The sequence below is a fragment of the Salmo trutta genome, chromosome 3 (assembly GCF_901001165.1).
Source record: "Salmo trutta chromosome 3, fSalTru1.1, whole genome shotgun sequence".
Taxonomy (NCBI): Eukaryota; Metazoa; Chordata; class Actinopteri; order Salmoniformes; family Salmonidae; genus Salmo; species Salmo trutta.
The window spans coordinates 64,740,970-64,754,868 of NC_042959.1; the positions used below are offsets into that span (position 1 = coordinate 64,740,970).

The following is a 13,899-nucleotide window of genomic DNA, read 5'->3' on the forward strand; positions in this document are numbered from 1 at the left end:
CAATTACAACAACAAAAAATTGCTGTCTCATAAAAAGCATCTTTAAATGAACGCTAATAAAAACACAGCCATTAAAAAGCCCCCCCCCCACACCTGTAGACGTTTCCCAGGATGCCCTCTGAGAGAGAGAGGCCTCCATACATCCAGAGGTTCCCCTGGGGTCCAGACACTAGAGAATGGCCCATCCGGTGGAGGAACCTGTGGGCCTGGTTCTGTGAAGGGAGGGCGAAGTTCAACACTGTGACACTCTGTGGTGGGAGTGTGTGTGTGTGTGTGTGTCTCCTGGTTCTTACCGCTGTGAGCTGTGTGTCCAGTAGGGTTTCCCAAACTAGACTGCAGGAGTCCAGAGGAGTGGCGCAGTCAGAGCCACCCCAACCGTCTGCACACACACACACTCCCAGAGACTAAAACAGAGACAGACAGAGACAGACAGACACAGAGAGACAGAGACAGACAGACAGAGAGAGAGCGAGACAGACAGAGAGAGAGAGAGAGCGAGACAGACAGAGAGAGAGAGAGAGAGCGAGACAGACAGAGAGAGAGAGAGAGCGAGACAGACAGAGAGCGAGACAGACAGAGAGAGAGAGAGCGAGACAGACAGACAGAGAGAGAGCGAGACAGACAGACAGAGAGAGAGCGAGACAGACACAAACAGACACAGACAGACACACAAACAGACGACAGAGAGAGACAGAGGGTTAACATTAGAGACACACAAGAGATTGCAATATATAGGAACAGGATAAACAAAGAGGAAAACATCAAAACACCAACAAAACAACAATGAGCATTCACACTGTCTTGCAGTAACAGTGCTACTGTTCAGTCCCTCTCACCAAGTTGCAGGAGCCTCGGCCCTCTGCTAGCCCACAGCCCTCAGGACAGAGGGGCCTGTCGCAGTACGGTCCCCCGTACCCTTGAGTACACTGGCACAGCCCCCCGCTGCACTGCGCCCCTCCCTGGCATACGGGTGACCCATCCTCCCCCGCCTCAGAACCCTGGCGACAGCGCCGCACCCAGAAGGAGGCGTTGAAACCCTGAGGGCGGTCGGACGAGACGTTGGCCTCAAAGTACACAGAGATCACACCTGGGAGAGAGAGAAAAACAGAGGGATCAGAGAGGGAAGCTTTCAATAAAAAATGTATAGAAGTTTTAACAAACAAATCACTAAGGTTACCTGAAGTGGCCTCCACAGTGATTGGCTGAGTCCGGGTCGTCCCACAGAACGCACCAATCAGGTTGTGGTCCGAGTGCACCACCCCGTTGCTCAAGAAACGAGGCAGGCCGTCAAACACGTAAACGTAGGAGCTCTGTGTGTGAGAGACAGCAAATACATCTCAGGCCATGGGAATGCTGGTGGCTCTGTTCACTACAGCACAATAAACATCAGTCTGTTGTAGGAGTTAGTGTGTGTGGTTAGTACTCACAGTGCACTGTGTGTAGGAGTCTGGGTGCAGGGTGAGAGCCACAGGAGGGCACAGCTCGCCCAGCACACAGGGGGCCAGGTTCTCAGAGACAGACAGGACCCACAGACAGTGGGAAAGTCCCCCCTTCCCCCCGACGCCCCCTCGCCACCCCAGGGAGGACGAGATAGGGAGCTCAGAGAGGGGTGACTGGTGGGACAGGATCACAGAGCGCCCCTGACACTGACGGAAACAGGTGCCATTATTCCTGAGGAGGAGAGAGAGTTGTATAAGTGATATGCATTAAGTGAGAGAAATTCAAACATTCAAATATATAGTGAAGCGGGTTCTTAATTATAGAGCACATAGCAACTAGTTGCTGATGCACAGTACACATACTGTTCTATAAAACAGATCCTTTACAGAATGCCTATTATTTGTAATGCTGCAAAACTAATTTCCTCACTGGGGGTAATAAATCCATCCATCCAGAGTCCATTGTCTGTCCCCCTCACCTGGGGTCTCCGTAGTATCCAGGCAAGCAGGATTCACAGTGTGGTCCCTGGGTATGGTGTGTGCAGTAGCATTGGCCTGTCTGATTGTGGCAGTAGCCCAGGAGGGGGCCTCCATGGCCGTTACACTGGCAGGGCACACAGCCCCCGCCCCCGGCCAGCGCAGAACCAAAACTCCCGGGTCGACAGTGCTCACACTGGAGACCCATTGTCCAATCTGAGGAGAAGGGAGAACGGAGAGCACATTAACTAATTAGACAATATTATGACTTGTGAAATTAATAAAATATGTTGTTTTTCTGGTCATCTTGGGGTGTTGCTGTAATTGTTCCTTTTTGGAAGGATGAATTGGGTTGATATTTATGTCTGTCTCACCCTGGCAGTGGTCACAGATGCCTGGGGCAGTGATACAGGTGCTGTGGAAGTTACAGCCACAGTCCACATCACACTCCACCCCGCTCAGCACCAGGGTGGCTGGGTCAGATGTCCAGCCCAGGGAACACTCACACTCGAACCGCGGGCTGCCGCTGCACTGGCCCTCACGACACTCATTATAACAACTGGAGCAGAGAGAGAGAGAGAGCAAGCGAGAGAGCGAGAGAGAGAGAGGTCAGCTTTAGGATAATGGAGTTATCCAGAGAATGAGATATTATAAAAGCTAGTGGAGAGAAAAAGGGCTTGTCATGATAGGGAGGATGAGAGGGAGAAAGAAAAAGAAAGAGCGACAGAGTGAAATGGAGAGAGAGAGAGAGAGAGATAGAGAGAGGCTCACGTCTGGTTGCAGTGCAGGGTGCCGTCCCCGGTGTAGCCCCTCTCACAGTGGCACTCAAAGGAGGTGGGGGTGTTGACGCAGGTGGCGAAGGGGTGGCAGCTGTGGAGGCCCAGCCTGCACTCCTCCACATCGGGACAGGTGGGGTAGGACCAGACTGGGTCCCTCTCTCCCTCCTCCAGGTGCTCCAGCTCCATCTCCATGGGCCGCGGGGGGGCCAAGGTCTGGGGCTCAGGACTAGAGGGGGAGGAGGAATAACAAGGTTCAGTATTACCTCCTAATGCAGAGAGGTGGTCTGGTATTGACATGGTAACTTCACAGGCAGGTCCAGTGTAGGTAGGCATTAGTTACACTGGACCTGCTCAGAGAATTATTTTTTCCATCACCACAGCCCGTTTTGTGGGCTTGTCCTCAGTTGAAGTCAAACCTGGGTAAGTAAGCATTTTGAAGTGTGGTTGTTTGCTGGTCATCATACCTGGTAGCCCGTACTTCATCCACAGCCACACTGCAGTTATACACAGAGGGGTCGTCCATCCCTCCCCAGTCTCCTCGTAGACACCTGCCGATGGTGGGGTTGTTGTAGTCTCCACACCAGCCGCACTGAAACGTCTGGAGACAGTCTGTACAGGTGACCAGAGCTGAGCACTGCTTACACTGGGGCACTGAGTGAACACTGGAGTGGGGGAGAGAGGGATGGAGGAAGGGACGGAGAGAGGATTGGGGGAAGGAGGGAGACAGAAAAGGTTATTGCACATTGTTGGTACATAATAGATTCCAAATAGGAAAGGTAAATAAGATTAAACTTCAATTTTAAACTGTTCCAAGTTTCATTGTTGACTACAGGAGTTCAGCTCATTGGTTCTAATGGTTTACCTGTCATACCAGTCCCTGCACTCTCCGTAGGGATACTTGGTGAGGTAGGCAGCGAAGTAGAAGCAGGCCTGGGCCGACTCACACCACGCACACTGACTGGAGTTAGACAGACACTCCCCACACGTCCTCCTCCTGTTACAGAGGGGGGGAAGGGGGAGAGAGAGAGAGAGTGTGAGAGAGTTGCATGCTGTAGGAGTAATTGCCCCAAGAAATTATATTACGATGAGCCTGACAGTGGGTACTCACTGGTTGCAGACTTTAGGGCACCCCCCTGGGTCGCGAATGGATCCATCCAGTTTCCCCCGTCGGCTGCATTGGTAGTCACCCTTCTTGCTGGAGTTGATCTGCCACTCACAGTAGGGGTCCTGTCGGCCAAAGATCATAAAAGTCAAAAGGTCTACAAGATCTATAAGGGGAGTATAAAAAAGATAAAATGTTTTATGAAGCTAATGGCAGTGAGGTGTTCTGTATGTTAAATACCTGAGTGCAGGCGGAGCAGTCCCTGTACTCCTCACAGAGGGTGCATTGCGGCGGGGCCAGCAGCAGGTGGCGCTCCCCTCCTCCCTGGTCCTCTGGGCAGGGCTCCAGGTCAGGCAGTGCACGGAACAGACAGCGGCCCAGAGACGGGCACCAGCCACAGGACTGGTCTGACAGACACGCCAAGCAAGACTGGTACCCCGAGCAAGAGCCAGAACGGTACGGCTCCAAGAACAGGAAGGAAATCTCCTACAGAGAGATAGGAGGGATAGAGAGACAGTGGGAGAAACAAACGTCTTCAATGTTGATGTTAAGGGTATTGAGCCTTAGTATTATAGTGTAAACCTTTTGTTTATAAAATGTGTAATTGTCAGCTGGTACTCACACTTCCGCCGGGCAGAGCGGTTCTGTTCCAGGTCAGGGCCATCTCACTAGTCTGTCCAGAGCCTGAGTTGTTGAGGTATCCCTCGGCCTGGACCAGGTAGCGGTTCCCTCGGGTCAGGTTGGGAAACAGACGACCCATGTCAGGACGGGACAGCAGCTTCGTCTCCTTCTCCTGGTGAGCTGCCCAGCGACCTACCACCTCCTTCTGAGGGGAGGAGGAAGAGGGAGGGAGAGAGTTCAGTAAAAACTAATTACTGTCTGGCTCTATTCGTATCTCTCAAAAAAGGTGTAATCTAAGCGCCCATCTCCCGCTCCCTCGCTCTCTCCCTCTCACCAGTTTCAGGGAGTTGGGTCCAGCGGCCATGCGGGCCTCAAAGTGTAGCCTCTGTATCCGGGCCCACATTGAGACTGTCTCGGTGGGAGGGGGGGCAGGTGGAGGGGCGCCCCACAGGGGGTGGATGAAGCCCCGGAACTGCAAGGTGACGTCCATCTCTGTGGTTGGGCTGAGGATGATGGAGGTGCTGCGCAGGATGGACACCTGAAGGGGTGGAGGTTTAAGGGGGATTGGATGGAGGTGTTACAACTGACATTAAGAGTGGCATGCCTCACAGCAAGGTACAACATGTCAGAAGTCAGCAGCACTACATTCAGTCAGATAAGAGTTTGGGAAGCCCACAGTATCTTAAGCAGGGTGGGAGGAGGGAAAGTACTTAGAGGGGCTTTAGAGACGAAGTATAGCTAGACGTAGAGGTAACACCAGTCGTGAAAGTAAGGTGGTACGGTGTCCCGGCAAAAGAAAGTGGGGGTACGCCGTACCAGTAAAACACAGGCCTATCATAATAATTAAAACAAAATGTCAAGAAAAATAATGGTGTAGTAGCCTACAGTTATCATTACCGCATGTCAAAGGCATGAAACATTTCCAAATGAACTTAGAATATAAATGGGTGGTATTAGCCTACACAAAATGTGATGTGGTTCAATGTGAACACTGACATTTTGCCAAGGCAGAGTTGAATGGCCGACACCAGGACGCGAGGACAGCAGTGGACACACAAATCCTTACACTTTTTGGTGATTTGTGTAAAAGATGTCGCTTTCCATTCACCACTATTTGGAGGCTGGAAATATGTTGAGAGTGGATGCATATGCCTGGGTAGCCTAGTAAAGGAAGTGATTTTTTGAAGTGATTTATTTGACCATCAGATGAAAACATCATGACTGGTTGTGCTTGTGAGGGAATCGAACCCACAAGCCACACAGGACCACAATACTTGGCGGTAGGGTTGTCACGATACCGGTATCGTGATACTCAGAGATATCGTGGCAAGGAAACAAAACATGAAGCAGACTAAATGTTCTGAATCCCGTTCTTTTCCAAGCTATAAAACACACAATATACATACAGTAGGTTTTTTAAAGGACCAAAGAGTTCTTGCCATGGAAAATCAGTTATCGTGGTATCGCGATGTTGGTATCGTGACAACCCTACTAGGCGGGGCCTCTGTACCTTGTCAGGCTGGGAGTCGTTGCGGGGGTGCTGGAAGGTGAGCAGGTGCAGTCCCGGGACATAGTTCTCAGTGCGACAGGAAAGGAGGGAGGTGAGGAAACGGGTGCGCTCCCCCCACCAGCCGTACGCCCCTGAGATCTGGTCCACACGGCAAGCACTTTGATCTGCAATACCGAGAGGGAGGGAGAGCTCATTAAACAACACACAGCACCAGACATCAATCTTACAATACATTTTATTTTTATTTAACTAGGCAAGTCAGAATAAATTCTTATTTACAATGACGGCCTACCCTACCAGAAGGCAAAAGGCCTCATGCGGGGACGGGGGCTGGGATAATAAAAAAAATATATATATAGGACGAAACACACATGACTACAAGAGAGACACCACAACATTACATAAAGAGAGCATGGCACAACATGGTAGCATCACAAATCATGGTACAAACATTATTGGGCACAGACAACAGCACAATGGGCATGAAGGTAGAGAGAGCAATAAATCACGCGAAGCAGCCACAACTGTAAGTAAGAACATCCATGATTGATTCTTTGAATGAAGAGATGGAGATAAATTGCAGTGAACTGAAAAGAGGAGCGACCCAGGGATGTGTGTGCTTTGGGGACCTTTAACAGAATGTGACTGGCAGAATGGGTGTTGTATGTGGAGGATGAGGGCTGCATCAGGTATCTCAGATAGGGGGAGCCCTAATACAGCATTGCTGTTTCTCATGTGGTCCCTCATGTCTTTTTTCTCCTATGCATTTTAGCTATTGATATTTGTATTTCCCCTCCTCCCTCTGTGCATCTCACCTGAAACCGGTAGGCAGGACTCGTTCTGGACACACCAGCCGAAGTCACCGGGGGCGCGGGGCAGGGAACCTGGAGCCCCACTGAACACCAGGCAGGACTGGCAGTCAGACAGGAAGCGGGCCAGGCCCAGGCACCCTGTGCTGCCACACTGGAGAGAGACAGTTAAACATTGTTTTTATCCATGGTCAAGTTAGGTTGTTAGGAGAAGGTGGATGGGGAGGACAGATGGATGAGGTTTGGGTTGAAGATAGAGAAAAAGGGATGGAAAAGCAGGGTGTTGGATAGGTGTGTTACCGGGTTGGTGGGTTGGTACTCCCGACAGCGGCCCTCACACCAGCTGCATTCTGGGTTCTTCAGACACACGCTCTCGTCTGGTGCCTCGGCACACACAGCATCCTGACACAGACAGAAACACATAGTCAAACAATTACACACACACACACACACCACAGCAGGGCTCTCCAACCTTGTTCCTGAAGAGCTACCGTCCTGTAGGTTTTCACTCCAACCCCAATCTAGGGCAACTGATACTAATAATGAACTGGTTGATAAGATGAATCATGTTAGTTACAACTGGGGTTGGAGTGAAAACCTAGAGGAGGGTAGCTCTCCAGGAACAGGGTTGGAGACCCCTGCACCACACTATACTGTGAACTACCCAAAAATTGTGCACAAGAAATACAGTGTATACAAGTCCTGCTTTCAACCCCCCAAAAACATTATCACTGAAAAACATTATGCTTCAGGAGATGAGAGCATTGCAGTTTCAACCATCCACCTCTCCCCCTTTCAATACGCCCCTGTCCACCATGCAATAATACTCCTTAATAAAGTCTCCATCCCTCCCCCCTCCTTACTTCTTGACTCACCCGGTCTCCTGGGTCGCTGCTCACGAACAGCGGAACTTTGTACGCCACCAGGTCTCCACGGGCAATACCACTGTAACCCCCGGCAACCAGCAGCACCCTGCCTTCCATCACAGCAGCTACATGGGAGTACCGCCCTCTCACAGCCTCTCCTCCTGAAGGGAAAGAGAGATGATGCAACATAAAGCAACATGAATATGAGTGAGTGAGAATGTGTGTGTGTAGGGACTCACTGTGTTGGAGGCTCTCCCCAGCAGACACCCACTGATGACACCCCAGGTGGTAGAAGAAGATTTCCTCATCATAACACTTCTCCTCCTGGTAGTGGATGTGCACATTCCCCCCTGAGAGAGAGAGAGAGAGAGAGAGAGAGAGAGAGAGAGAGAGATAGAGAGAGAGAGAGAGAGAGGGGGGGGGGAGGAGAAAGAGAGGGAATAGGGAGAATAAGAACGATATTAGACGGTAAAAGGGGCTGGACAGCAAACAATTGTATGAATCCATTCAAGAGGTGTCCATCCCTATCCTATATTCTCTGTGATGACCATCGCCACCACACATCCCCTCACCATAGACCACCATGTAGTTGCCGATGATGGTGGCTGAGTGGAAGGCTCTCTCCCTGGGGCCTGTGGCTGGGAAACGGGAGCGGAACGAGGTCCAGAACCTCCGGTCCACGTGGAATACATCTGTGGAGTTCACACGTACACTGAACCTGAGGGGGAGAGAGAGGCAGGAAGGATGCAGATGATTTGAGACAACAGAAACACTCCAACATTAACACCTGCTGAGACACAGATAATAAACAGTACTGGGAATCACATGGAAGCCAAGAACCTAGCGAGAACCTGTTATTTTTTTACCTTTATTTAACTAGGCAAGTAAGATAAGAACAAATTCTTATTTTCAATGACGGCCTAGGAACAGTGGGTTAACTGCCTTGTTCAGGGGCAGAATGACAGATTTTTACCTTGTCAGCTTGGGGATTCGATCTTGCAACCTTTCGGTTACTAGTCCAACACTCTAACCACTAGGCTACCTGCCCCCCTTACATTAGCTCCAAACACACGACACAATGTGTACTCTCAGCATTCGGAATTTTGGATGAAAAGCGTTCCCAATTTAAACTGCCTACTACTCAGGCCCAGAAGCTAGGATATGCATATAAGTGGTAGATTTGGATAGAAAACACTCTAAAGTTTCCAAAACGGTTAAAAAAATGTCTGTGAGTATAACAGAACTGATATGGCAGGCGAAAACCTGAGGGAAATCCATCCAGGAAGTACTATTATTTTGAAAGGCTGTTTTTCCATTGAAAGCTTATCCACCATACAAAGACTTAGGACCCAGATCACGATCTCTATGGCTTCTTCTACATGTGGCCAGTCTTTAGGCATTGTTTCAGGCTTTTACTCTGAAAAATGAGGGAGATACAGCACTTTCAATGAGAGGACAGTGGAAATTTACAGACATGAAGCCAGCGCGTGATCGGGAGCGCACCTTTCTTGTTTCTCCTTTTCTATTGACGAAGCTTTTGTCTGGTTGAAATATTATTGATTATTTATGACAAAAATAACCTGAGGATTGATTTGAAACATCTTTTGACATGTTTCTACGAACATTTATTGTACTTTTTTGACTTTTCGTCTGGATGTTGAGAGCGCGCTTTGTGCCTTTGGATTACTGAACTAAACGCGCAAACAAAAAGGTTTTTGGACATAAAGAGGGACATTATCGAAAAAAACTAACATTTATTGTGTAACATGGAGTCCTGGGAGTAAGTGATTAATTTTCTGACTTTTGTGACACCTCTCCTTGGTTGGAAAATGGCTGTATGTTTTTCTGTGGCTAGGCGCTAACCTAACATAATCGCATGGTGTGCTTTCGCCGTAAAGCCTTTTTGAAATCTGACACAGCGGCTGGATTAACAAGACGTTTATCTTTAATACTATGTATAACACTTGTATCTTTCATCAATGTTTATGATGAGTATTTTTGTAATTTGATGTGGCTCTCTGAAATTTCACTGGATGTTTGTTTGAGACAATGATTACTGAACATAACGTGCCAATTTCAGGTTTTTGGACATAAAGAGGGACATTATCAAACAAAACAAACATTTATTGTGTAACATGAAGTCCTGTGAGTGCCATCTGATGAAGATCAAAGGTTAGTGATTCATTTAATCGCTATTTCTGACTTTTGTGAGCCCTCTCCTTGGCTGGAAAATGGCTGTATGGTTTTCTGTGACTCGGCGCTGACCTAACATAATCGCATGGTGTGCTTTCGCTGTAAAGCCTTTTTGAAATCGGACACTGTGGTTGGCTTAACAAGAAGTTTATCTTTAAAATGGTGTATAATACTTGTATGTTTGAGGAATTTTAATTATGGGATTTCTGTTGTTTTGAATTTAGGGCACTGCAATTTCACTGGCTGTTGTCGAGGTGGTACGCTACCGTCCCACTGATACCAGAGAGGTTAACTTTGATAATAAAACACATCACCATGCAAGACAGTCCCACAATCCCATCCAACCATACCTGGCGGTGGTAGGCCTGTGGCCCCCGTAAACCAGCAGGGCCCGGGACGGGAGGTGGAACACCATGGAGTGGCCTGCTGTGGCGGGGGGCTTCCCCCCGGTGGGCTGCACCGCTTCCCACACCCCAGACCCCCGCAGACCAAACCGATACAGAGATGATGAGAACATGTCCTCTTCCGTACGACCTGCAGAGGGGAGAGGAGAGAAAGATTACAAGAGTACTTATTCACAACTGACAGGCGCAATCTTAGAATAGATAGAGTGAAGTATTGAGACAGTGAAAGTGTTGTTTTGGCGCTGTACTCCAGCACTTTGGATTCCAAATGATATAATGGACTGTGAGGTTAAAGTACAGACTGTCAGCTTTAATTTGAGGGTATTTTCATTCATATTGGGTGAACTGTTTAGAAAGAACAGAACTTTTTGTACATAATTCCTGTATATGTGTCAAAAGTTTAGCATCTGGTCCCATATTCCTACACAATAATTACATCAAGCTTGTGACTCAACAAGCTTCTTGGATGCATTTGCAGTTTGTTTTGGTTGTGTGCCCAATAGAAATGAATGGTAAATAATGTAGTGTCATTTTGGAGTCACTTTTATTGTAAATAATATGTTTCTAAAAAATCTTCTACATGAAAGTGAATGCTACCATGACTACTCAAAGTCCTGAATAAATCGCAAATAATGTGGTATTATATTAGGATCCCCATTAGCTGTTGCAAAAGGAGCATCTACTCTTCCGGGCGTCCATACAAAACAAGACATACAGTGCATTCGGAAAGTATTCAGAACCCTTGACTTTTTCTACATTTTGTTACGTTACAGCCTTATTCTACAACAGATTAAATAGTTTTTTCCTCATCATTAATTTCCTCATCATTAATCTACACACAACACCCCATAATGACAAAGCAAAAACAGGTTTTTAGAAATGTATTAAAAACATCACATTTACATACACCACCGTTCAAAAGTTTGGGGTCACTTAGAAATGTCCTTGTTTTTGAAAGAAAAGCACATTTAGTGTCCATTAAAATAACATCAAATTGATCAGAAATACAGTGTAGACATTGTTAATGTTGTAAATGACTATTGTAGCTGGAAACGGCTGATTTTTATGGAATATCTACATAAGCGTACAGAGGCAACCATCACTCCTGTGTTCTAATGGCACGTTGTGTTAGCTAATCCAAGTTTATCATTTTAAAAGGCTAATTGATCATTAGAAAACCCTTTTGCAAGTATGTTAGCACAGTTGAAAACTGCTGTTCTGATTAAAGAAGCAAAAGAACTGGCCTTCTTTAGACTAGTTGCATATCTGGAGCATCAGCATTTATGGGTTCGATTACAGGCTCAAAATGGGCATAAACAAGGAACTTTCTTCTGAAACTTGTCAGTCTATTCTTGCTCTGAGAATTGAAGGCTATTCCATGTGAGAAAATGCCAAGAAACTGAAGATCTCGTACAACGCTGTGTACTACTCCCGTCACAGAACAGCGCAAACTGTCTCTAACCAGGATAGAAAGAGGAGTGGGAGGCCCCGGTGCACAACTGAACAAGAGGACAAGTACATTAGAATGTCTAGTTTGAGAAACAGACGCCTCAAATGAGAGGAAGTGGGAACAAGAAGAAAGAGAAAAGGGAGGGGTCAGAGTGAGGCAGTAAGATAAGGAGAGATGTAGAAATGGGTTAACAGGAGAGGAAGGGAATGAAGGGAACTCTGGAGCTCTGTCAGAGTGACCATCAGGTACTTGGTCACCTACCTGACCAAGGCCATTCTCTCCCAATTGTTCAGTTTGGTCTTGGTGGTTCCAAACTTCTTCCATTTCAGAATGATGGAGGCCACTGTGTTCTTGGGGACCTTCAATGCTGCAGGCATTTTTTGGTACCCTTCCCCAGATCTGTGTCTTGATACAATCCTGTCCCGGAGCTCTACCGACAATTCCTTCGACCTCATGGCTTGGTTTTTGCTCTGAACTGGCGGCTTCATTAAATAGTACCTGCAAAACACCAGTCTCAAAGTCAACAGTGAAGAGGTGACTCCGGGGTGCTGGCTTTCTAGGCAAAGTTGCAAAGTAAAAGCCATATCTCAGACTGGCCAGTAAAAATAAAACATTAAGATGGGCAAAAGAACAGACACTGGACAGGGGAACTCTGTCTAGAAGACCAGCATCCCGGAGTCGCCACTTCACTGTTGACGTTGAGACTGGTGCTTTGTGGGTACTATTTAATGAAGCTACCAGTTGACGACTTGTGAGGTGTCTGTTTCTCAAACTAGACACCCTAAAAACAAGGACATTTCTAAGTGACCCAAAACTTTTGAACGGTAGTGTAAGTATTCAGACCCTTTCCTCAGTACTTTGACGCACCTTTGGCAGCGATTACAGCCTTGAGTCTTCTTGAGTATGACGCTACAAGCTTGCCACACCTGTATTAGGAGAGTTTCTCCCATTCTTCTCTGCAGATCCTCTCAAGCTCTGTCAGGTAGGACGGGGAGCCATTTTCAGGTCTATCCAGAGATGTTCGATCAGGTTCAAGTCTGGGCTCTGGCTGGGCCACTCAAGGACACTCTGAAGCCACTTCTGTGTTGTCTTGGCTGTGTGCTTAGGGTTGTTGTCCTGCTGGAAGGTGAACCTCTTCCACAGTCTGACATCCTGAGTGCTCTGGAGCAGGTTTTCATCAAGAATCTCTTTGTACTTTGCTCTGTTAATCTTTCCCTCGATTCTGACTAGTCTCCCAGTCCCTTCCTCTGAAAAACATCCCCACAGCATGATACTGCCACCACCATGCTTCACTGTTGGGATGGTGCCAGGTTTCCTCCAGATGGGACACTTGGCATTCAGGCCAAAGAGTTCAATCTTAGTTTCATCAGACCAGATAATCTTATTTATCATGGTCTAAGAGTCCTTTAGGTGCCTTTTGGCAAACTCCAAGCGGGCTGTCATGTGCCTTTTACTGAGGAGTGGCTTCCATCTGGCCACTCTACCATAAAGGCCTGATTGGTGGAGTGCTGCAGAGATGGTTGTCCTTCTGGAAGGTTCTCCCATCTCCACAGAGGAACTCTGGAGCTCTGTCAGAGTGACCATCGGGTTCTTGGTCACCTCCCTGACCAAGGCCCTTCTCCCCCAATTGTTCAGTTTGGTCTTGGTGGTTCCAAACTTCCTCAATTTCAGAATGGAGGCCACTGTGTTCTTGGGGACCTTCAATGCTGCAGACATTTTTTGGTACCCTTCCCCAGATCTGTGCCTTGACACAATCCTGTCCCGGAGCTCTACCGACAATTCCTTCAACCTCATGGCTTTGTTTTTTCTCTGTGGGTCCTTATATAGACAGGTGTGTGCCTTTACAAATCATTATGGGGTATTGTGTGTAGATTGACAAGGATTTTTTTTATTTAATACATTTTAGACTAAGGCTGTAATGTAACAAAATGTGGAAAAATACTTTCCGAATGCACTGTATATTATCCCTCTGATTACAATGAAGAGCAAGACGTGGCACTCTGTTCTGGGCCACCTGCAGCTTAACTAGGTCTTTCTTTGCAGCACTTGACCACATGACTGGACAATAATCAAGAGAAGACTAAATTAGAGCCTGCAGGACTTGGTTTTTGGAATCTGAAATCCAACAGTACAGCGTAAGAGTGAGAAAGTTAGACGCACAAATATCATACCCCCAAGACATGCTAACATCTTACCATTACAATAACAGGGGAGGTTAGCATTTATGCCTCTAACTTTCTCAATCATCA

At 47.5% G+C, this 13,899-nt stretch overlaps 1 protein-coding gene across 4 annotated transcripts in view; it reads right to left on the reverse strand.

Moving 5' to 3' along the window:
* The window catches only part of LOC115183719 (multiple epidermal growth factor-like domains protein 8), a 31,612-nt gene that overhangs the window by 11,353 nt on the left and 6,360 nt on the right, over positions 1–13,899 (reverse strand). For 3 of the 4 annotated variants that reach the window (XM_029744795.1, XM_029744812.1, XM_029744802.1), the window contains exons 8-28: positions 10,147–10,330; positions 8,176–8,321; positions 7,843–7,953; positions 7,601–7,764; positions 7,038–7,139; positions 6,744–6,891; positions 5,929–6,092; positions 4,753–4,956; positions 4,420–4,623; positions 4,038–4,283; positions 3,804–3,922; positions 3,558–3,689; positions 3,160–3,357; positions 2,688–2,921; positions 2,291–2,475; positions 1,919–2,132; positions 1,428–1,671; positions 1,178–1,310; positions 837–1,087; positions 294–404; positions 94–212 (exon numbers count right to left, since the gene is read on the reverse strand). In XM_029744795.1, the coding sequence (XP_029600655.1) occupies positions 94–212; positions 294–404; positions 837–1,087; positions 1,178–1,310; positions 1,428–1,671; positions 1,919–2,132; positions 2,291–2,475; positions 2,688–2,921; positions 3,160–3,357; positions 3,558–3,689; positions 3,804–3,922; positions 4,038–4,283; positions 4,420–4,623; positions 4,753–4,956; positions 5,929–6,092; positions 6,744–6,891; positions 7,038–7,139; positions 7,601–7,764; positions 7,843–7,953; positions 8,176–8,321; positions 10,147–10,330 (3,613 nt within the window). The remainder of the gene's footprint in view (positions 1–93; positions 213–293; positions 405–836; positions 1,088–1,177; positions 1,311–1,427; positions 1,672–1,918; positions 2,133–2,290; positions 2,476–2,687; positions 2,922–3,159; positions 3,358–3,557; positions 3,690–3,803; positions 3,923–4,037; positions 4,284–4,419; positions 4,624–4,752; positions 4,957–5,928; positions 6,093–6,743; positions 6,892–7,037; positions 7,140–7,600; positions 7,765–7,842; positions 7,954–8,175; positions 8,322–10,146; positions 10,331–13,899) is intronic. The other variant, XM_029744819.1, reaches the window with a different exon arrangement.